The 22452-nt window shown below is 40.2% G+C and overlaps 1 protein-coding gene across 2 annotated transcripts in view; it reads right to left on the bottom strand.

The window, feature by feature from the left end:
- Positions 1–22247, bottom strand: part of LOC140725593 (DCN1-like protein 1) — an 80185-nt gene extending 57938 nt beyond the window's left edge. Inside the window, exons 1-2 of one of the 2 annotated variants that reach the window (XM_073041242.1) lie at positions 22044–22247; positions 7619–7835 (exon numbers count right to left, since the gene is read on the bottom strand). In XM_073041242.1, the coding sequence (XP_072897343.1) occupies positions 7619–7835; positions 22044–22046 (220 nt within the window). In that variant the 5' untranslated portion in view covers positions 22047–22247. Of the gene's footprint in view, positions 1–7618; positions 7836–21729; positions 21939–22043 lie in introns of those variants that run through there. The other variant, XM_073041243.1, reaches the window with a different exon arrangement.
- Between the last annotated feature and the right edge of the window lie 205 nt (positions 22248–22452).

Raw genomic sequence — 22452 nt, 5'->3', positions numbered from 1 at the left:
CTCTCCAGACCTCATCTAACCCCAAAAATCTTCCCCATCGTCAACTAGAAAACTAAGAAAACCAATACCTTTGAAAGCATATCACAGCAAGGAGGCAAATACCCAAGTTCATAAGACATCTATTCTACTAATTGCAGGACCAGATATGCCAGGAAATAGTAAAAAGTTACTTCTACAGAGCATATGTCATAATTTCCTGAGATTTCTCTACACAGCCACCTCTATCAAAACTCTTCAATAGCTTATTACTACAGTTTCTCCACCTTGAAACTAATCACAAAATTGATTTTGCTAAATTTGCTAGCATCAAGTTCATTCCCACCATTCAGACTGCTGCAGAACAGTACTGCTGGGTAGAATTTACATAAACATTAAGAGGAATAGATTTTAAAAAAGAGGCAACATTGCTTCCAAATATCGTAACAGAATTGCTTTTTTGGAAGCAATACAATGTTACATTTCAAAGGCAAGACAAAAAACAGATCAGACATTTCACATATACACAAATACAGTGAATTCTGGCTAATTGGGCCGTCACTAATTGGGGTAGCCACTAATTTGGGAATTAGTTTTTTGGTTTTTAAGAGCATATAGGAGGAATTCCCTTCATTTTCTTGGGACACTATGCCACTTAATTGCAACAGGAGACTGTTGCTGAACAGTTTCTAACTATCAGTCATGCTTAGCTTTTAAACATTACACTGTGCTACAGCAAACAGTTCTTAAATAGCTCCAGTTGTGTATGTTTTGTGATTTTTGTCACTGACGGCGAGTAATAAACAATAAGACAATTCACAACTATTTTACTCACTGCTGTTTCAAGCATTCAGTGTTGAGGATGCCAGAAACAGTTGGGAATGAAAATTAAGCAATTTCACTACTTCAACAAGTTAGGACTACGGAGAATTTGAAGGCATTGACAATTATCTTGAATGTTACAATGAAAATGAAGATTTGAAGAATACAATGTATGAACTGCACAAGGTATCTGCACTGATTTTGTTCTTACAGTCAATCAAAAAATCATGGCAGCGAACTCTGGATTAATTCCTCCATCAATAATAAAAATTAATAATTTTATAATACTGTAGTAGTAATGTTCTAATTTGTTCTGTATTTCATTTAAATACATAATTTGTTACTCATTTAAATGGTAATTTATCTTTTATATAACTTTATTTCCATGAAACTTTGGCTAATTGGGGCAGCTGCTTAATTGGGCCAAAATGTATTGATCCCGATATGGTCCAGTTAACTGCAATCTACTGTATTTGAAAGTAATAATGTTTGAAAAGATAAAGGGAAGGAAGCTATTAATAACTGGTTGGGTTTCAGAGTATTGTGTTATAGGTGACACTCATTAGAAAGGTTGTCAAATTTTTAGTAGAATTTCAGTAATTAAGTTTAATTTACATATAAAGACTACCAAATTAGAGATTTGGTGGGAGTTTTTTTGCCTGGTGTAGAGGTGGCCAAGGATAAAATTAATAAAACTATTCAATATTGAAGGGGATTTTGTTAAGACCAAGCGCTGATAAGTTGATAACCAATAAACCTATTTAAACAATTGTAAAACAACCAGTGGAGATGCAAAAGTTAAACTACAAGAAGTGATTAATTAGACTAGTTTGTATTTCTGACAATTTAAAAGGTTAGGGACAAACTGATACAATCTGAACCTATAGTAAATTGAAAATAACTAGTTATATAAATTAGAGAATGACCGTATTTATAGGGCATATAGATTAGAAATTAGACGCAGGCTTCTCAGAAGTTAAGAAATATTCCATTGACAAAGGTTGCTAAAAGTTTGGAACTTTTCTGTAAAAAGCAATTGACATTCTTCCACCCTGACAGGCAAGTACCTGGAATGCATTGCCCGAGAATGGTGGAAACAGGATGCTGACAGCATTTAAGAATTCTCTAGACGAGCACATAAAACACACTGGCATAAAAAGAAATGAGCCAAGTGTTGGGAGAGGGAATTAGCATGCAGGAGCGCCCAACGGTCAGAATGGGAGTGATAGGCCAAATGACCCATTTCCATACCGTAGACCTCCATTTCTTAATGATAAATAAACTTCAAAAGTAATTCACTCACTCCAGAATACTTCTGAGGTGCCCAAGAATCCCAAAGTCCACGCGCATCGCAAAAATATCTTTTTGCAAGGATTTCACTACATTACACTGGAAAATTTGCATCTGTGGCAGCCAGACCTAGTGGAAGACTTGTTTGAATTGGATTTCAGACCAGGAGATTATAGGAGGAAGATGTTCTATTTTTATTTTTTCCAATTGTTCATTAAGTTATTCCCTCATGTTTAAAATCTTTAAAAAAAATTACAGCCTCCCAATAGCTTAAACATCTCAATACAGGAGATCTTTACAAGTGTTTAATTACTGTTCTTCTCTCCCCCCCCCCCCCCCCAATCTTCTCTGCCAATGGTTGAGAGTGCATTTCAGGAATGAGGCCTCAGCAATATGTTTCACAAAGCAAACACATTATTGATGCCTCGTGCCCCATTTAACATTTGTGCACAGGAAAAATATTAACAAAAAAATACAACAGTAAATGCTAGAAAAAATCAGCAGGCCAGATATCTATGGAGAGAGAAGCAGAGTTAATATTTCAGAATGACACCTATTCAGACTGTTGTGATGAAAGGTCATCAGCCTGAAGAAATAATTCCATTTTTCTCTCCACAGATGTTCTCAAAGGTGCCAAATATTTCCAACGTTTTGTTTCTCTGTTTCAGAATTCCAATGTGTGCGCTATTTTGCTTCTGAATTTTTTTAAAAAGGAAAAAATCAGGATTTTGGCTACATATATACAAGAGATACCTTTGAACAAATGTAAACACAGAATTGAGAATACAGGAATTCACATTGCCATTACCATGTTCATAACTGAAAGGCTTGTCATGTACAATCCAAACTCAAACTCACAACAGCTGTCTGACTGAGGTGCATCCCACCAATAAACCACACACACTTAAGCCACATATCAACTTAAAGGATAAAAGTGAAAACAAACCAAAAATTGTTATTGCTTTAAGAACATCTAGATGTATTCACTTTGAGAAAAACTCTCCCATAATCCCAAAGTCATGCACAGAATGATAAGATGTCTTATGTTTTCCCCAGCTGATGATATTGTTTCAATTAATGATTAAAGAGCATGACAGCACAGAAACAAACCCGTCAGACCATTAGTCCATGCTGGCCTGGTTTTCTGCCTAGTCCCATCTACCTGCACCCAGACCACAGACCTCCATACATCTCCCATCCATGTACCGCTGCATGCTTTCAAGCTTCCTGCACACAGTCGCCAAAATTTAGCCTCACCAAAATCTTATACAACTTCAATAGAACAACAGAATCAGGTTTAATATCAGTGGCATTTATCATGAAATTTGTTGTCTTGTTGCAACAGTACATTACAATACATAATTAAAAACTATAAATTACAATATATATTAAAACATTAACTTAAATAAATAGTGCAAAAAGAGAGGAAAAAATACTGAGGTAGTGTTTATGGGTTTATTGTCCAGACAGAAATCTGATGGCAGATAAGAAGAAACCATTCTTGAAACATTGAGTGTGTTGTTTTAGGCCCCTGTGCCTCTTCCTTGATGGCAGTAATAAAAAGAGGGCATTTCTTAGGGATGGGCGTCCTTAATGATGACTGCTGCCTTTCTGAGGCATTGTCTTCTGAAGATGTCCTCGAAGCTGGGGAGGCAAGTATCAATGATGGAGCTAGCAGGGTTTATAAAGCTATGTAATGGTTTCCCCAGTCCTATGCTGTAGCCACTCCATACTAGACAGTAATGCAGTAGTTAGAATGTTCTCCACGGTACATCTGTAAAAATTTGTGAATATCTTTGATGATATAGCAATTCTCCTCAAAATCCTAATGAAATATAGCTGCTGTTATGCTTCTTTGTAATTGCATCAATATATTGGGCCCAGGATAGATCCTTAGAGATGTTGACACCCAGGAACTTGAAACTGCTCACCCTTTCTACTTCTGAACCCTCAATGAGGACTGGTATGTATTCCCTCGACTTCCCCTTCCCAGTCCAGAATCAATTCCTTGATCTCACTGACACAGTGCAAGCTTGTTGCTGCGATACCATTCAACCAGCTGATCGATCTCATTCATCACCAACTGAAATTCTACAACAATAGTTGTGTCATCAGCAAATTTACAGATAGCATTTGAGCTGTGCCTAGCCACATAATTGAGGGTGTAGAGAGTAGAGCAGTGGGCTAAGCACGCATCCTTGAGGTGCACCAGTATTGACTGTTAGTGAGGAGGAGATGTTATTTCCGATCTGCACTGACTGTGGTCTAATGAGGAAGTCAAGGATACAGTTGCAGACGGAGGTACAGAGGCCCAGGTTTTGGAGCTTGTTGATTAGTACTGAAGGTATAATTGAGTTGAACACTGAGCTGAAATCAATCAACAGCAGCCTAACATAGGTATTACTATTGTCTGGGTAATCCAAAGCCGAGTGGAAAGCCAGTGAGGTTGTCTATTGTGGCGAAAGGCAAATTGCAGCAGGTCCAAGTCCTTGCTAAGGCAGAAATTGATTCGAGCCATGACAAACCTCTCAAATCACGTCATCACAGTAGATGTGAGTGGCACTGGGCGATATTTGTTGAGGCAACCCATCCTGCTCTTCTTGGGCATTGGTACGATTGTCACCCTTTTGAAACAAGTGGAAACCTCCCACTACCACAGTGAGAGATTGAATATTTCCTTGAACACTCCTGCCAGTTGGTTGGCACAGGTTTTCAGAGCCCTACCAGCTACACCATCAGGGCATGACGCCTTGTGCAGGTTCACCCCCTTGAAACTTATAACATCGGCCTCTGAGACAAACTTCACAGACTCACTGGATGCTGCAGGGAATAGCACAGGCATAGTTTTATTCTCCCTTTTAAAGCATGCATAAAAGATGCAAAGCTTATCTGGGAGTAAAGCATCACAGCCATTCATGATGTTAGGTTTCACCTTGTAGGAAGCAAGGGCCTACAAACCCTACCAGAGCTGATGTGTATCCAATTACATCTCTAACTTCAATAGGAATTGTTTCCTCACCCATAATATAGCCTTGGACTTTGTATAGTTGTGGATCACTGATCTTGAATGTCACAGATCTCGTCCTCAGCAGACTACAAATCTCTTGGTTCATCTTTTGGTTTGGGCACTCACTCATCCACACACGTTTTGATGAAGTTGGTGACACCAAGAAGTATTCATACCGACTCAAAGACGTATCCCTGAATATTGTCCAATTCACCAACTCAAAGCAGTCCTGCAAGTACTCCTCGGCCTTGACCATACTTTCTTAGTCTTCACCATTGGTGCTGCAGTCTTTAGTCTCTGCTTAGACACAGGGAGTAGAAGTACAGCCAGGTGATTAGTCTTTTCCGAAGTGTGGTACAGAATGGCACAGTAAATGTTCCTGAGGGTTGTATAACGGTGGTCAAGAGTATTGGCCAATCTGGTTTCACAAGGCAAAAGTTGGTGGCAGTTGTTCAGAAACTTCTTCAAGGCAGCCTGGTTGAAATCTCTCACAATGATAGAAGGAATCAGCGTGCAGATTTCATGCCTGCTGATTACGTTGCTCCGTTTCTCCAGTACCTGCCTGATATTGGCCAGAGGTGGAATGTACACTGCCACCAGAATGGTAGCGAAAACTCCCTTGACAGGTAAAATGGACGACATGTGACTGCTTTCTGTTCCAGGTCATGCGAGCAGAACTGAGACAACTACCAGGCTTGTGCATCACGATGAGTTAATTATAAAGTATACTCCACCTCCTCTGCCTTTAAAAGACTGAGAAGACCTGCCTTTGTGGAGGATGATGAAGCCAACAGACTGCAGTGTTGCATTCAAAATTGCCAGTGTGAGCCACGTTTCCACAAAGCAGCATATACAGTAGTCCCTGATGTTCCTCTGGAGGTCTTCAACTTTATTTTCCAGAGACTGTTTCCCAGCTGGATAGTCAGGAGTGAAAGTTGAAGGCATCTGTGTTTCAACTGTTATCTGTGCACAGCGTCCTAAGCTTCCATTTTCTTAAAGAGGAACTGTACTCACGGCCAGATTCTGTTGTCCAAAATTCTTCAATTTTTAGTATCAATGGTTTTTTAAAAAACATCTTAAAATGATGTTGCCTACTGAAGTACCCATGACTGTAACTGTGGATTTCAGCTGTAGTAATCCTGAACAGGAATACATGATGATTCCCATTAGAGCAGTACCCAAACAGTCACCAATGAATGATGCCTTCTTACTGGAACAAACCCAACTCCTCTACTTGATTTCCTGATCTATGAAGGCCAAACAGTGAAGTGATTCACTTTGGAAGGATGAGTTTGAAGGCACAATATAGTGTGAATGGCATGATCCTTGGCAGAAAGAGGAATCTTGGGGTCCAGATCCATAGATCCCTCAAAGTTGCTGTGCAAGTCGATAGGGTTGTTATGAAGGCCTATGGTGTGTGAACTCCAGTCGTCAGGGGATTGAGTTCAGGATCCATGAGGTAATGTTGTAGCTCTATAAAACCCTGGTTAGATCACACCTGGAATATTGTATTCAATTCTGATCACATCGTTATAGGAAGAATGTAGAAGCTTTAGAGAGGGTGCAGAGTTTTACCAGGATGCTTCCAGGTTTAGAGAGAAAGTCTTTGAGGCTAGGTTGAGCGAACTAGAGCTTTTACCTTTGGAGGACAGGAGGATGACAGGCACACAAGAGGCACAGATAAAATAAATAGCTAAAAACATTTTTCCAGGACAGAAATGGCTAACACAAGGGGATATAATTTTAAGGTGGCTGAGGAAAAGTATAGGGGACGTATCAGAGGCAAGTTCCTTACACAGACAGCGGTGGGTGTGTGGAACACCCTGCTGAGGTGGTAATCGATGCAAATACATTAGGGCATTTAAGAAATGCTAAATAGGCACATGAATGCTTAAAGAAATGGAGCATTATGTATGAGAAGGCCCCAATTGATCTTAGAATAGGTTAAAGGGGTCAGCTGACATTGTGGGCTGAAAGGCCTATACTGCACAGTAGCACTCTATGTTCTATACCAGTGCAATCTATTAAATCAAATCTCTGGCTACTATGTTCCAAAGCAATTAGTTCCCAGAAGAATCATGAATTGACTCGCAAGTTTTTCTAAATTTTTAAACATTGAATCATAGATGCGATGGATAATCTATTACTCCAGTGAAATCAATCCGATGGATTGTGAAGGTTATTGAAATCATGTCAACAGTGGCTAAGCTGGCTCAGTCATGCAATTTATATTCATGCAACAGAAAAAAAGTACAAATTCAAGTAGTTTATTTACTTTCTTCAACAAGTGTATGTTGTTTAAGTCACACCACTAATCACAAGTCCATACACTGAGGCCTTCCTTTAGCAAAACAATAAGCCCCATTAGGGCTACGGAGGACATAATATATATTTTGAATAGTTTTGTAAAGATCACAAAAGAAAAGCACGGATTAATCACAGATATTCAGTGAGGCTCTGAAATCAGTTAAGCTCTCACTATTTAAATTTATGCTTAACAAATACGAAGAAAAACGTACTCACCTCTGTATCTATTGTATAGCTGATCTAATCTCTTTCTATCCAATGAACCTTTCAGACTTTCTCGAACATAAAGTTCTGGATTTTGAAAAAAATTGTCTGTAGCAACATCTAATTTCCAATCGTTCTGTGATAAACAACATACTGCAGTTTTTTCACTGGACTGTGTAAAGACCATAAACTGCCGCACTTTATCCTTCTGTGAGGACTTCAGCTTGTTCTACAAAACAAAAAAGGAACATGTTACAGTGCCTAGTCTATAGGAGTACTTTTTCCAAATATCACAAATATGCTTATATTTACATATATAAGCATAATCAAGTCCTGCAACACATCATAGCCAAAAGGACAGCTCCATCCAAAAGTTGTATTTTTAAAATAGACAACCAATATCGTTCCTTAAAAATGTATTTATTTGTAGGACACAGGTATTATTGGTGGTCTAGCATTTATTGTTCATCCCCATACTGCCCTTAAGATGATTAGTAACTCTCCTTAAAAAAAAACTCCCAACAGTTCTCTGTTGTGGTTGTGAATAAACTGAGTGGTATGCAAGGACATTTCAGAAGGTTGCTAAAAGTCAACGAGTCCATGGTCCTGTTGGGATTTCTTTCTGTAAAGGCCATTAGCAAATCAGATGTGTGAGAGCAAATCAGGAATTTCATTATCATTACTCATACAAGCTTTTTATATCAGATCTATTGACTTCACTGAATTTAAGTTTCCAGGTGGTAGCCTAAACTCTGTAGTAGTCCAGGTGGACTACTTCCAGCTGGTAGTCTGAATTACAAATTCTGCAAAATAAACACTATATCTTCAACAAAATACCACAGTGAAAATTAATTCATTATTAGTCTTGTTCTTCATTAATTTAGCACTCAGTGACATTATATCTGTAAACTAATAGAACTCTATTCATTGAAATCTTGTAAACAGGTGCTAAGGTAATAATCACAGAATAAAAATCAGGAAAGGGTCAAGGGTTACATCTACTTTCCTTAACTGACTTTCTTTGGTTTAAGTCACATCAGTATAAAGCACCTTATATTGTTCTATTAGAAGTTGGAAGATTCAAATGCATCATCCAAATTATATCATCTATCAGATCATGAAGGAACCCTAATAATAGTGGGAAATCCTCAACAGGATCCTCAACCACAAACTAATCATCTAGGGAAAGCCAAATATGGAAAAGCAGAGAATCGCAAGAAACTGCAGATAGTGAAATTCTGGCCAAAGTAAATGCTGGAAAAACCAAAGCAAAACAAAAGAGATGATTATTGACTACAGGAGGAAACCAAAGCTCCATGAGCCAGTCCTCATTGAGGGAATGAGAGGGAGAGAGTCAGCAAATTTAAATTCCTTAGCATTATCAGTCTGCAATTCTATCCTGGGTCCAGCTTGTAACTGTCATTACAAAGCACGGCAGCGCCTCTACTCAGAAGTTTGCACAGGATCCTCATGTCATCTGAAACTTTGACAAAATTCTATAGATGCATGTTGGTGAGTATCTGATTGGTTGCATCATAGCCTGATATGGAAATGCCCTTGAATGGAAAAATCTACAAGTGGTGGATATTGCCTATTCCATCATGGGTAAAGTCCTCCCCACCATTGAGCACATTTACAAGGAACACTGTCACAGAAAAGCAGTATCCATCATCAAGGGCTCCCACCATCCAAGTCCATGATCTCTTCTCACTACTGCCAACAGGAGGGACACACAGGACCCTCAAGTCCCACACCACCGCCAGGTTCAGGAACAGGTATTACCCCTCAACCATTAGGTTCTGAAACAGAGGAGATAACTTCACTCACCTCAACAATGAACTGATTCTATACCCTATGGACTCATTTTTAAAGACTCTTGTATTCTGACATATATTTTTAAAGACTTATGTAAATACAGCTGATGTTCGATATCTTTTGATTAATTATTTTTCTTGTATTTACACACTGGTTGTTTATGAGTCTGTCTTGTGTAGTTTTTCATTTTTTCTATTGTTTCTTTCTATTTATTATGACTGTCCACATGAAAATGAATCTCATGCTGACATAAATGTACTTTGATAATACATTTACTTTGAACTTCAGTGGGTCAAGCAGTCTCAATTCAAGGCTCTGCAACAGGGTCTCAGTAGGAAATCTTAACCATCCTTTGCCTGCACAAATGACATTTGACCCATTGAGTTCTTCCAGCAACTTATATTTTTGCTAGTGAAAATAAATACTGTATTCATTTAGTCCTACTTAATGCAGAATGAAGAAATAAGCTTTAGTCACCTCACATCACTGATGTCACCTGGAACAGCAAGAGCTGACAGGAAACCTTTAACACTAGATGTCATACAATGTGTCATTGGATGAATTGTGATAACAATAAGTAGCGAAAGACAACTGCTAAGCACTCAGTTCAGCCACCTACAAAATATCAGGAGTCAGTTAATCCAAATACAGACCAGCATCAAAGTTACAATCGATACTAAAGAAATCCATTAATATAACATTTGAGTCTGATACATTAGACACATTTAAGAGTCTCTGAGATAGGCACATGGATGAAAGAAAAATGGAGGGTCGGATCCGGGCTATGTAGGAGGGAAAGAATTAAGATTGTGGAGTAGGTTAGAAAGGTAACAACACTGTGGGCCAACAGTACTGTATGTTCTATAACAATTACAAATTTTGAATTTTGTAAATAGAATTTTGAAGGTATAGAAAATGCTGTGCCTACAAAAAGTACTCACCCCCCCATCCTCCACTCCCAGACATTTTGTGTTTTATTGTTTTCATGTCGAAGTGAAAATACATCTCTACAAAGTGAGATAAATTAATTACAAATGTAACATACAAAATAATTGATTGCATAAGAGTTCACCCCCTTCAAGGCAGTATTCAATAGATCCATCTTTGGCAGCAATCACAGCCTTGAGTCTGTGTGGATAGGTCTCCATCACCTTTGCGCATCTGGACACTGAAATTTTTCCACCCATTCTTCTTTACAAAACTGCTCAAGCTCTGTAAGATTGCATGGGGATTGTAAGTAAACAGCCCTATTTAAGTCCAATCACAAATTCTCAATTGGATTGAGGTCTGGACTCTGACTTGGCCACTCCAGGACATTACCTTTGTTGTTTTTCAGCCATTCTTGTGTAGCTTTGGCTTTATGATTGGGGTCATTGTCTTGCCGGAAAACAAATCTTCTCCCAAGTCACAGTTCTCTTGCAGACTGCATTAGGTTTTCCTCCAGGATTTCGCTGTATTTTGCTGCATTCATTTTACCGTCTACCTTCACAAGCCTTCCAGGGCCTGCTGCAGTGAAGCATCCCCACAGCATGGCACAGCCACCACAATGGTTTACAGTAGGGATGGTGTGTTTTTGACGTGCGCTGTTTGTCCTATGCCAAACATAGCATTTAGTCTGATAGTCAGAAAGCTCAATTTTGGTTTCATCAGATCATAGAATCTTCTTCCAGCTGACTTCAGTTTCTCGCGTGCCTTCTGGCAAAATGTGGTTGAGATTTCATGAGAGTTTTTTTCCGCCCAACAGTGGTTTTCTCTTTACCACTCTCCCATAAAGCTACAACTGGTGAAGCACCCGGGCAAACAGCTGTTGTATGTGCAGCCTCTCCCATCTCTGCCACTGAAGCTTGTAACTCCTCCAGAGTTGTCATAGGTCTCTTGGTGGCCTCCCTCAGTAGTTCTCTTCTTGCACAGTCAGTTTTTGCAAATGACTGCTCTAGGCAGATTTACAGCTGTGCCATACTCTTTCCATTTCTTAACGATTGACTTAACTGTACTCCAAGGGATATTCAGTGACTTGGAAATTTTCTTGTATCCATCTTCTGACTTGTGCTTTTCAATAACCTTTTCGCAGAGCTGCTTAGAGTATCCTTTTATCTTCATGGTGTAGTTTTTGCCAGGATACTGACTCACCAGCAGTTGAATCTCCCAGAAACACCTTGACTGCACACAAGTCTCCAAAAACAGATCTCCATTTAACTATTTATATGACTTCTAAAACCAATTGGCTGCACCAGTGATGATTTAGTGTGTCATATTAAAGGGGGGGGGGGGGGGTGAATACTTAAGCAATCAATTATTTTGTGTTTTATATTTGTAATTAATTTAGATCACTATGTAGAGATCTGTTTTCACTTTGACACAGAAGATTCTTTTTCTGTTGATCAGTGTCAAAAATGCCAAATTAAATCCATTGTGATTCAATGTTGTAAAACAATAAAACATGAAAACTTCCGGAGGGGAGGGCTGAACACTTTTTATAAGCACTGAAACAAGACTAAGCATATCTTTCACCAGAATATCCATAAACTTGAGATTGTGCAGAAAGCTTGAGTATCACACAAGCAGGAGTCACTCAACAGGTGAAGCAGCTTCTATGGAGGGAAATAAAAAGTAAGTGTGTTGGGCTGAGACCCTTCTTCAAGACCCAAAACATCCACTGTTTATTCCCCTCCATGGATGCTGCCTCATGTGCTGAGTTCCTCCAGCATTTTGAGTCACATGGGAATATCCAGATACATTTTCTTCATGGGACAGTTCAACACTGACTTTCATGCCACTGCAATGTAGAAAAACTCAAGGCGAGATGCTGGCACATTTGACCTCCTGCATCAGTACTGAACTCAGTACTATGGAATAAAAATATCCTTTGCTTTACATCTAAAATGAAGGGCGTATATAGTACAACTCCAATTATTTCTGATTGTTGATCATGAAAGTGACTTAATTTATTGTTATTATGTCCATTTTCTAATACTATCAAATTTATCTTAGCTTTAATTATTTTAACTTGAACTATTTGCAACTTTTCTGATTAAAAGCTCAAAGGCCTTCAACAGCCTGGACTCCAGGGCAATCAGTCCCAACGTACTACTAAAAAAAATGTCCGGCCACAAACAGTGGTTTCAATTAATAAGATATTCTCAGATTCCTCTGCAAAATTACTAACTAACTAGACTTTAATCGATATGAGGAAACATTAGAAGTGATGAGCAAAAGTTTAGTCAAAGACAGGGTTGTGAGGAGAAGCAAAAGTAGAAATTAAGACTATTAGCAGCCACAAACAGTACAACAAATAAATCTGAGGATACTCGAGAGCAGAATTGCAGGCCTGGAGATAAGATACAAATGAGTTGGGTAAAAGGGGTACCTACATCACATGGTTCAGTGTTGGGACCACATCCTTTTGTGTAAAATGTCATTGATTTAAATGACAGAATTGTTGGCTTTGTGGTCAAGTTTACAGATGATATGAAGATAGGTGGAGGGGCAGGTACTGTTGAGGAAGCAGGGTGTCTGCAGGGATTTAAAACAGATTAAGAGAATAGGCAAAGTAGTAGCAGATGGAATACAGTGTAGAGAAGTGTATAGTCATGCACTTTGGTAAAAAGAAATGAAATCATACTACTTACATAAACATTAGCAGCAGACCAATCGATTTGGAGAGAGAGAGCTTAGCTCAGGTTGGGAAGCAGAATTTAAAAATGGAGCATCTCACAGGAGCTTGCGTATTAGAATAGTGGGTATGACTGCGAGGACAGTTTTCTGTTCTGGGTGTCAGATGTGGGATGTCCAGCAGACCTCCACCCTCCCTGATAACCACATCTGCGCCAGGCATATTGAGCTGCAGCTCCTTAGAGACCGAGTTAGGGAACTGGAGCTGCAGCTCGATGACCTTCGGCTTGTTAGGGAGAGTGAGGAGGTGATAGACAAGAGCTATAGGCAGGTCGTCATCCCGGGGCCACAGAAGACAGATAATGGGGTGACCATCAGGCTGTGGCTGTCCCCTTTAACAATAAGTACTCCATTTTGAGTACTTTTTTTTGGGGGGGGGCCCTACCTGGGGGAAGCAACAGTGGCCGCGCCTCTGGCACCAAGTCTGGCCCTGTGGCTCAGAAGGGTAGGAAACGGAAGAGGAGGGCAGCGGGAATAGGGGACGCTATAGTTAGGGGGACAGATGGGAGATTCTGTGGACGCAAAAAAGCAACAAGGATGGTAGTTTGCCTTCCAGGTGCCAGGGCTCATGGTGTATCTGAGTGCGTCCACAATATCCTGAAATGGGAGGGTGAGTAGCCAGGGGTCGTGTACCTATTGGTAGCAACGACATGGGTAGAAAAAGGGTGGAAGTCCTGAAAGCAGAATACAGGGAGTTAGGAAGGAAGCTGAGAAGCAGGACCTCAAAGGTTGTAATCTGGGGATTACTGCCTGTGCCACGCGACAGTGAGGATAGGAACAGAGTGAGGTGGAGGATAAACGTGTAGCTGAAGGATTGAAGCATGAGGCAGGGCTTCAGATTTCTGGATCACTGGGACCCCTTCTGGGGCAGGGGTGACCTGTACAAAAAGGACGGGTTGCACTTGAATCCGAGGCAGACTAATATCCTGGCAGGGAGGTTTGCTACTGCTATTGGGAAGGGTTTAAACTGGATTTGTGGGGGGGGGGGGGGGGGGAACTGAAGTAAAGAGGCAGAGGATGGGGAGGCTGGAGCACAAGTAGAAACAGCTTGTAGGGAGTTTGTGAGGAAGGATAGGCAGATGTTAGAGAATCAGCCTGACGGTTTCTGATATGTCTATTTTAATGCAAGGAATATCATAAACCAGGCGGATGAACAGAGTGTGGAACTGTGACATTGTAGCCATTACAGAGTCTTGTCTCAGGAGCAGGAATGCTGAATGTGCCAGGCTTTAGATGTTTCAAAAAGAACAGAGAGGGAGGCAAGGGGGTGGGGGCATGGCATTGCTAATCAGAAATATTGTCATGGCTGCAGAAAAGGAGAAAGCAATGGAGGTACGGTCTACTGTGTCTGTGTGGGTGGAAGTCAGAAACGGGAAAGGGGCAATAACTCTACTGGATTTTTTTTTAATAGAACCCCCCCCCAATAGTGACAGGGATATTAAGAAGCAGATAGGGAGGCAGATTCTGGAACGGTGCAATAATAATAGGGTTGTTGTGATGGGAGATTTTTACTTTCCTAATATTGATTGGCATCTCCTTAGCAGGTTTAGATGGGGTGGAGTTTGTTAGGTGTATTCAGAAAGGTTTCCTGACACAATATGTAGATAAGCCAACTAGAGGAGAGGCTATAATTGATCTGGTATGGGAAATGAACCTAGTCAGGTGTCAGATCTCTCAGTGGGACAGCATTTTTAAGGTAGTGACCATAACTCTATCTCCTTCACCATAGTGCTAGAGAGGGATAGGAGCAGACAATTTGGGAAAACATTTAATTGGGGTAGGGGGAAATATGATGCTATTAGGCAGGAACTTGGCAGTATAAATTGGGGGCAGATGTTCTCAGGGAAATCATCATCATCATCAGGTACCATGCCCAGTTTGAGCTTTGACTGCCATGGCCCACACACTCCTGTTTCGGGTCAAGTGGATCAATTCATTGGTATTCATTTCCAGTTCTCTGGCTGCTATCTCCATCATTTGTCTTTGCCTTCCTCTTGCTTTCTTCCTCAGGGAAATGCATGGCAGAAACGTGGCAAATGTTCAGGGAATATTTGCATGGAGTTCTGCATAGGTATGTTCCATTGAGACAGGGAAAGGATGGTAGGGTTAAAGAACCATGGTGTACAAAGGATGTAGAAAATCTAGTTAAGAAAAGCTTATGAAAGGTTCAAAAAACTAGGTACTGTTAGAGCTCTAGAAAATTACAAGGTTGCTAGGAAGGAGCTTAAGAATGGAATTAGCAGAGCCAGAAGGGGCCATGAAAAGGCCTTGGTGAGCAGGATTAAGGAAAACCCCAAGGCATTCTACAAATATGTGAAGAGCAAGATGAACCCTGTGAGAATAGGACCAATCAGGTGCGATAGTGGAAATGTGTGCATGGAATCAGAGGAGGTAGCAGAGGTACTTAATGAATACTTCAGTATTCACCAGGGAAACAGACCTCGGCAATTGTGGGGATGACTTACAATAGACTGAAATGCTTGAGCATATAGACATTAAGAGGATATGCTGAAGCTTTTGAAAAGCATTAAGTTAGATAAGTTACCAGGACCAGATGAGATATACCCCAGGCTACCATGGGAAGCAAGGGAGAAGATTGCTAAGCCTCTGGCAATGATCTTTGCATCATCAATATAAACAGAAGTACTGGAGGATTGGAGGGTTGCAAATATTATTCCCTTGTTCAAGAAAGAAAGCAGCGATAACACTGGAAATTATAGACCAGTGAGTCTGACTTCAGTGGTGGGCAATTTGTTGGAGAAGATCCTGAGAGGCTGGTTTTATGAACATTTGAAGAGACATAATATGATTAGGGATAGTCAGCATGGTTTTGTCAAAGGCAGGTCGTGCTTTACGAGACTGAATGAATTATTTGAGGAAGTAACAAAACATTGATGAAGGCAGAGCAGTAAATGTAGTGTATATGCATTTCAGTAACGCACTTGATAAGGTTCCCATGCAAGGCTCATTCAGAAAGTAAGGAGGCATTGGATCCAAAGAGACCTTGCTTTGTGGATCCAGAATTGGCTTGCCCACAGAAGGCAAAGGGTGGCTGTAGATGGTTCGTATTCTGCATGGCGGTTGGTGACCAGTGGTGTTCCATATGCATCTGTTCTGGGACCCCTCTTTGTAATTTTTGTAAACGATCTGGATAAGTAGTAGAAGGGTGGGTTAGTAAGTTTGCTGATGACACAAAGGTTGGGGGTGTTGTGGATAATCTGGAGGGTTGTCAGAGGTTACAGCAGGACATCGCTAGGTTGCACAATTGGGCTGAGAAGTGGCAGATGGACTTCAACCCAGATAAGCGTGTAGTGGTTCATTTTAGTAGGTCCAATTTGAAGACAGAATATAAATGTTAAGACTCTTGGCAGTGCGGAGGATCTGAAAGATCTTGGGGTCCTTGTCAATAGGACACTCAAAGCTGTAGCGCAGGTTGACAGTGTTGTTAAGAAGGCCTATGGTGTGTTGGCATTCGTCAATTGTGGGATTGAGTTTAGGAGCAGAGAGGTAATGTTGCAGCTATCTAGGACCCTGGTCAGACCCCACTTGGAGTACTGTGCTCAGTTCTAGTCACCTCACTACAGGAAGGATGTGGATACCATAGAGACAGTGCAGTGGAGATTTACAAGCATGTTGCCTGGATCAGAGGGCATACCTTAAGAGAATAGGTTGAGTGAACTTGGCCTTTGCTCCTTGGAGTGACAGAGGATGAGAGGAGGATGATAGAAATGTGTAAGATGATGAGGGGCATTGATTGCATGGATAAGCAGAAGCTTTTTCCCGGGGCTGAAATGGCTAACACGAAGGGACATAGTAATTAAGGTGCTTGGAAACAGGAACGAGGGGATGTTTCTATACAGAGTGGTGGGTGCATGGAATGCACTGCCAGCGACAATGGTGCGGCAGATACAACAGGATCTTTTAAGAGCCTCTTAGATAGGTACATGGAGCTTAGAAAAATAGAGGGCTATGCACTAGGGAAATTCTAGGCAGCCAGTAATGTGTTGTAAATTTCTATGTTCTATGTACTTTCTAAATAGAAGAGAAATTCATAATGGTTAACTTGCAAGTTGAAGCAGTGGTAAGGAAGGCAATTGCATTGTTGCCATTCATTTCAAGAGTTCTAACACATAGCAGCAAGTAATCCTGAGGCTCTATGAGGCATTTGCTGAAGGATACACTTGGAGTACGCAAGTAGAAAGAATGTGCTTCCAGAAGAGGTTCAGAAGAATGATCAAAGGAATAAAAGGGTTAACATACCAGGAGCATTTGGTGGCTCCAGGCCTGTACTTGTTGGAGTTTAGAAGAATGGTTGAGTGGAGTAATAATATCAGCCATGATGGAATGGCGGAGTAGAATAGTGAGTGGCTTGATGAGAATCTAGGGAGAATAACATTTAAGGTATGAATAGTAGGCATAGAATTGGTGGGGCCTAAAGGCTGTTCTGTAAGAATGGTAAAATAATGGCCTTTAAGTGGTGTTACAGCAAATAGGGAAGGGCTCAAAGGAGCTTGAGAAGACAGAATTAGGCAACAGCTTAAGAAACTTATTCCCTCTGGTCCAACAAATGAAAGAGAAACAGCAATTACAGAAACAAACCAATTGCTGAGATAATTCAAGAGCATGGAAGATAAGCCAGAACAGATCAGAATTCAAGAGTAAAAGGTCTCAGTAGAGAAGCAAAGCCTGCAAAAGCAAAATAGGTAGACCAAGATAATCTAGCAAAGACCAGGTCTTAAAATAATGCAACAAGTTACAAGTCAGAGTGCAGCATAAAAGACAACAAAAATAGTATTGCTCAGAATACCACCACATTGGATGAAATAAGCCTGAAAAGCCATGTCATATATTAAGTAGCACATGTACTAAGTCGAGGCAAATATCCGGTGGGTAGAACAATCCCTTCGCAATAGATAGAAGTGTCATACAAATTTAAAACACAAGAGATTCTGCAAGGGCTGGCAAATCTTGAACAACGCGCGCACAAAATGCAGGAGGAACTCATCAAATCAGGCAGCATCTATGGAGGGGGAACAAACAGTCAATATTACCGGCAGAGATCCCTCATCAAGACTGGGAAGGAAGAGGACAGTGCCCAGCTTGTATATCTTCCCCACCCCTCACTTCCTTATTCTGGCTTGTTTATTCCCTTCCATAGATGCTGCCTGACTTACCGAGTTCCTCAGGCATTTTGTGTGTGTACTACAAATTTACAGCAGCTTAGATATTGTTGTCAAGGTTCAGCATGTATTACTTCAATAAATACAGTAAAAAAAATTAAAATAAAAGTATGACCTATGTCAAATTATAGTTAAACAGAAATGTTACCCAAATGTTTACACAATTACTAATGCACCATGCTAACATTTGCAACAGACATCTCTTCATTCGTTCTTGTCCCTCTCCATTCGAAACTAAAAATAGTTTTCCAATGCTGAAAACAGATTTGATCCTGCACATCCCAATGAGAGTATTATATCTATTTCTGTACTGAAACCTAAGACACAGTGTATCTGGCAAATAGACTTAGATCATTTGCAAGAGTTCAGAATTCACAATTTCTCCAGAATATAGAATGTTTAACTAAGCATCATATCTTAACAAGTATTTTATATTCAAGAGGTAAGAAACTATAACAACTTCTGTACTCAGATGAGCAACAACTTGCAACTAAATCCCAAATCCTTAATCAATTGGTCAAGTAATATTAGCTTTGAATTAGAATTTCTCTACAAAGCTAAAGAAAGTCCATTTTAAAATGTATGATCCAGTCAGTAAGTCAACCTTGGAATATTAGTACACTAGTCTTCAAAGGTAAACTGCAGCTGACTTGATTTCCAAAAAACACTAAGATATCCTCTCTGTATAGATCAGAGTTTCATATTCAAATGCTGAATGGAAATCAAATTGGTCCCATGAAATTCCCAAAACCTTTACAGAAATCAATTTATAAGACACAAATATTTTCAACTCCACACAAAGTCTATTTAGAGTCCAATAAAAACAACTAAAATTACAATCAAGCACGACACAGAGTGATACCATTGCTGCACACTATGGTGACACCATAAATTCCAGCAGGAAAACTCAAAATTAATGGAATTTCTCTTTCTGCTCACATGTTGAAAAACATACCTAAAATGCTATTATTAAAAACTGTAAACTATATATGCATTATCCACCTGAATATCCTGTTCTTTTATTTACAGACTTCTTCAAAATTTGACAGCAGCACCAAGATAGTAATTAGGACAAAAAAATGAATATTTATTTTCAAGAGCAAAAGGATTTCACCCTTCAATGAACTAACAAACTTGTTCCAATTATTTGGTTATTTTTTAAAAGTCCAATTATAACTTTATATATCAGATTTTCTTTCCAATCATAACTCCTTCACTTAAATTATTCCCCTCTTGCCAAATTTTATGCTCTGATTAACTAATGGCTTCAGCATGGTGTCACACATATAGTGTTCACCTGTACCTCTTCCAAATAGCGATTAGTCATTGGAATCACTTGATAGCATGGTCAGCATACTGTGCATTCACTGGGGGCTTTATAGCTGATTCCAATCCAGATATTCTTACCCAGTGTCCACAAACACAGACTTCCAGATTAGGTGGCACTCATGAGCAGGTACCCCGGCATGTCTGCCCTCTCTAACCCAGCAGCTCAAATCAACTGTAGGACCCCAAACTGCAACCTGGTTGAGATCAACTAACTCAGACCAGGATAAAAACTAGGACCATCCTGGGAAAGAAAAGAATGTTAAAAACCAGAGTTAAAGATCAATATTAATGATCACTTTCTACAGATGTAAGAAGTTTTGCATTCTAATTTGCCAAACTGGACACAGCTGCTCTGTAAACAAACCAGAAGCTTTGAGATATACTTTAAAGATCCAAAATCATAAGGTCTGAATTTGAGAAACAAAGCAGAAACTTTCCACTTTGTTTCCAAGTGTTAGGTAATTCCTAAATTCTAAAAACCAAAATTAAAAGGGAAATCTAATAACTTAATATCAAACTGGTATGTTCTTGGGAACTGCAGTTTCCAATAAATACCGGTAATAGAAAGCAGCAATACAATCAAGAAATATGTTGAAAATTATTTATGTATTTTCTATCAGTAAGAAAGTCCAAATTATTTGTTAATAACATACAAGTAGCCACATCTCACATTTGGGAAGTTTCAAAACAACTTCACTTTTTTTTGGAATACTAATAGATAACATTAACTTTGACAGTAGTAGGCCATTGCACTCTTGTAGTAAAAGCACTCTGAAAATACTGTTAACTAAGGAGTCCTATGATTTTCTGCTCATGGACGAATAGTGATACCCACCAAAATCAAATTGCAAGCAAGAAGGGAAGCTGGAGGACGTAGTACCCACCCACCCAGTCTTCAGGGTGATGAAAAATTGCAGGTTTAGACATGTTAGAGAAGTAGGCAAAATAAAGGGGTCAGCATAGATATGGCCCCTTTCTTTGCTGTTCAGAAAGTCTTAGCAACCTAATACAATGCACTTTTAGACAGATACAATGCAGACTGATGCAGATACAGAACAAGCAGTTCAAATGCTGAATAGTAGCAAAGGCTACTTACTATCATGTGTTCCATGTTGTCTTGCAACAGTTTAAACTACAAAGACTCAGTATTATGATATGAAATCTGAAGTGAGAGCACCCAAAACAATTAGGAAAATCAATGACCAATATGTAATAAGCCAACAAATGAACAAATGAAAAGAATGCTATACTTTCAAACCAGATGTTAATATTTATAAAAGTTATAAGTTTAAAAACAACAAACCAAAATTTCTGGACAGGATATAAAGCTTTTTGTCTCTTATCACCCAAGAAAAGTTCAAGTCTTGTTCAGTCTGCTACTTTTCAGGATGAGGGTTGCCCAAGAGTGCCAAGTGACTTTAAAACATTACATTATACCAAATAGAATTTTAAAACTATAATTATATTTTTGTTTCTTTTCCATTGGTGTTTTTCCTTAAAGGAGATACAAAATTGCACAAATATAAATAAAAACAAAAATTCAATGAAACGCAACTACTCTTGTCCCAATCTGTTTCAACACCAAAAAAAAAGGGTTTTCATTGTAAACCTCATTCATTCACCATAAAGTCCGGCTTGTCACAATAAAGTCCTGTTTGACGAATCGCAAAAAAGTAATGTAATAGCAGTAACAAACATCTCTTATAAGAACAAACAAATAAAAATGTATACAACAGAACTTCAGTAAACCAAAAATGGCCAATTCTGATTCCGATACCTTTACTGAAGTTAAAAGAGCTAAATTTACGAGCGACTGTTCCAAACGTTGACATTAACGATAAGCTATGACAAACATTAATAAACCCTAGCTGACTATTTCTATTTCTGATCAGAGTAAAGCCCAAGAAACCCTCTGCAGTGACGCAGTTGAGACGAGGAAGGCGAAAAAAGGAACAGATCGTTCAAAAGGCACGAGAAACCCGGTACTTTACCCAGGAAGAAAATCCAATAAATAAAAACAACACTGAATTCGAAAAGTCGCCCGTGAACCCAACCTTCAGTCATGGCGAAAAGGGCCGGGCGACCATTTAGTCTTAAAAATAAATGATGGAAACCCAACCAGCATACATCCGTCCATCTAGGCCTCAGAAGCAGCGGCCCTCGAGTGAGGATGGCGCCAGCCACTTTCCTGCCCAGCCGAAGCGAGATGCGGTTCCAGCGAGCGGGGCCTGTCACTCCGAGCCAGAACCGAGGCCGAGCACTGTACTCCAAAGCTCGGCGGCCGGGGCCGTTGGACCGGGAAGGCGCCGGCCGAGGCCGAATCACCGGGCTCGGGCTCGGGCTCGGAGCGAGCGGCCGCCGTCGAGATTGTACAGCCCTTCCTGCCCCCGAGCACCCAAACCCCGGCGGAGAACGACCACGATCTTCCGAGAAGCACTCACCATCTTCAAGCGCTCGGGCCTCTTATAAAAAATAATATATAAAAAAAAGGAAAAAATACGGACAATTAACAGTCACCGTGGGTGACACTCATGCGCAGTGCAGCGCACTCCCCCCCGCACGGCACACACTGAAAGTTGTAAGAGCCGCTCGATCGCTCGCTCGCTTGCTCGCTGCCTGCAGCCCGGGCGGTGCGGCCACGGGGCGGGGGCTGAGCTAAACTTCACCTCCACACCAAACTCCTCCTCGACTTCACTCTGCGCCCGCACCGTTACACCAGCAGCAGCAGCAGGACGCTGGCAGGTCGCTTACAAAGCAAACTGTTTAAAACGGGTTGTTTCCTGAGAGAGGGGGGAGTGAAGTTTGCTTGTTTGACATTTTTTTTTCCCGCAGGGAAATTTGAAAGGAGGA

Source organism: Hemitrygon akajei, chromosome 3 (genome assembly GCF_048418815.1).
Source record: "Hemitrygon akajei chromosome 3, sHemAka1.3, whole genome shotgun sequence".
NCBI classification, from domain to species: domain Eukaryota; kingdom Metazoa; phylum Chordata; class Chondrichthyes; order Myliobatiformes; family Dasyatidae; genus Hemitrygon; species Hemitrygon akajei.
The sequence above is the reverse complement of the archived record's forward strand: the minus strand, read 5'-3'. Positions and strand labels throughout refer to the sequence as shown.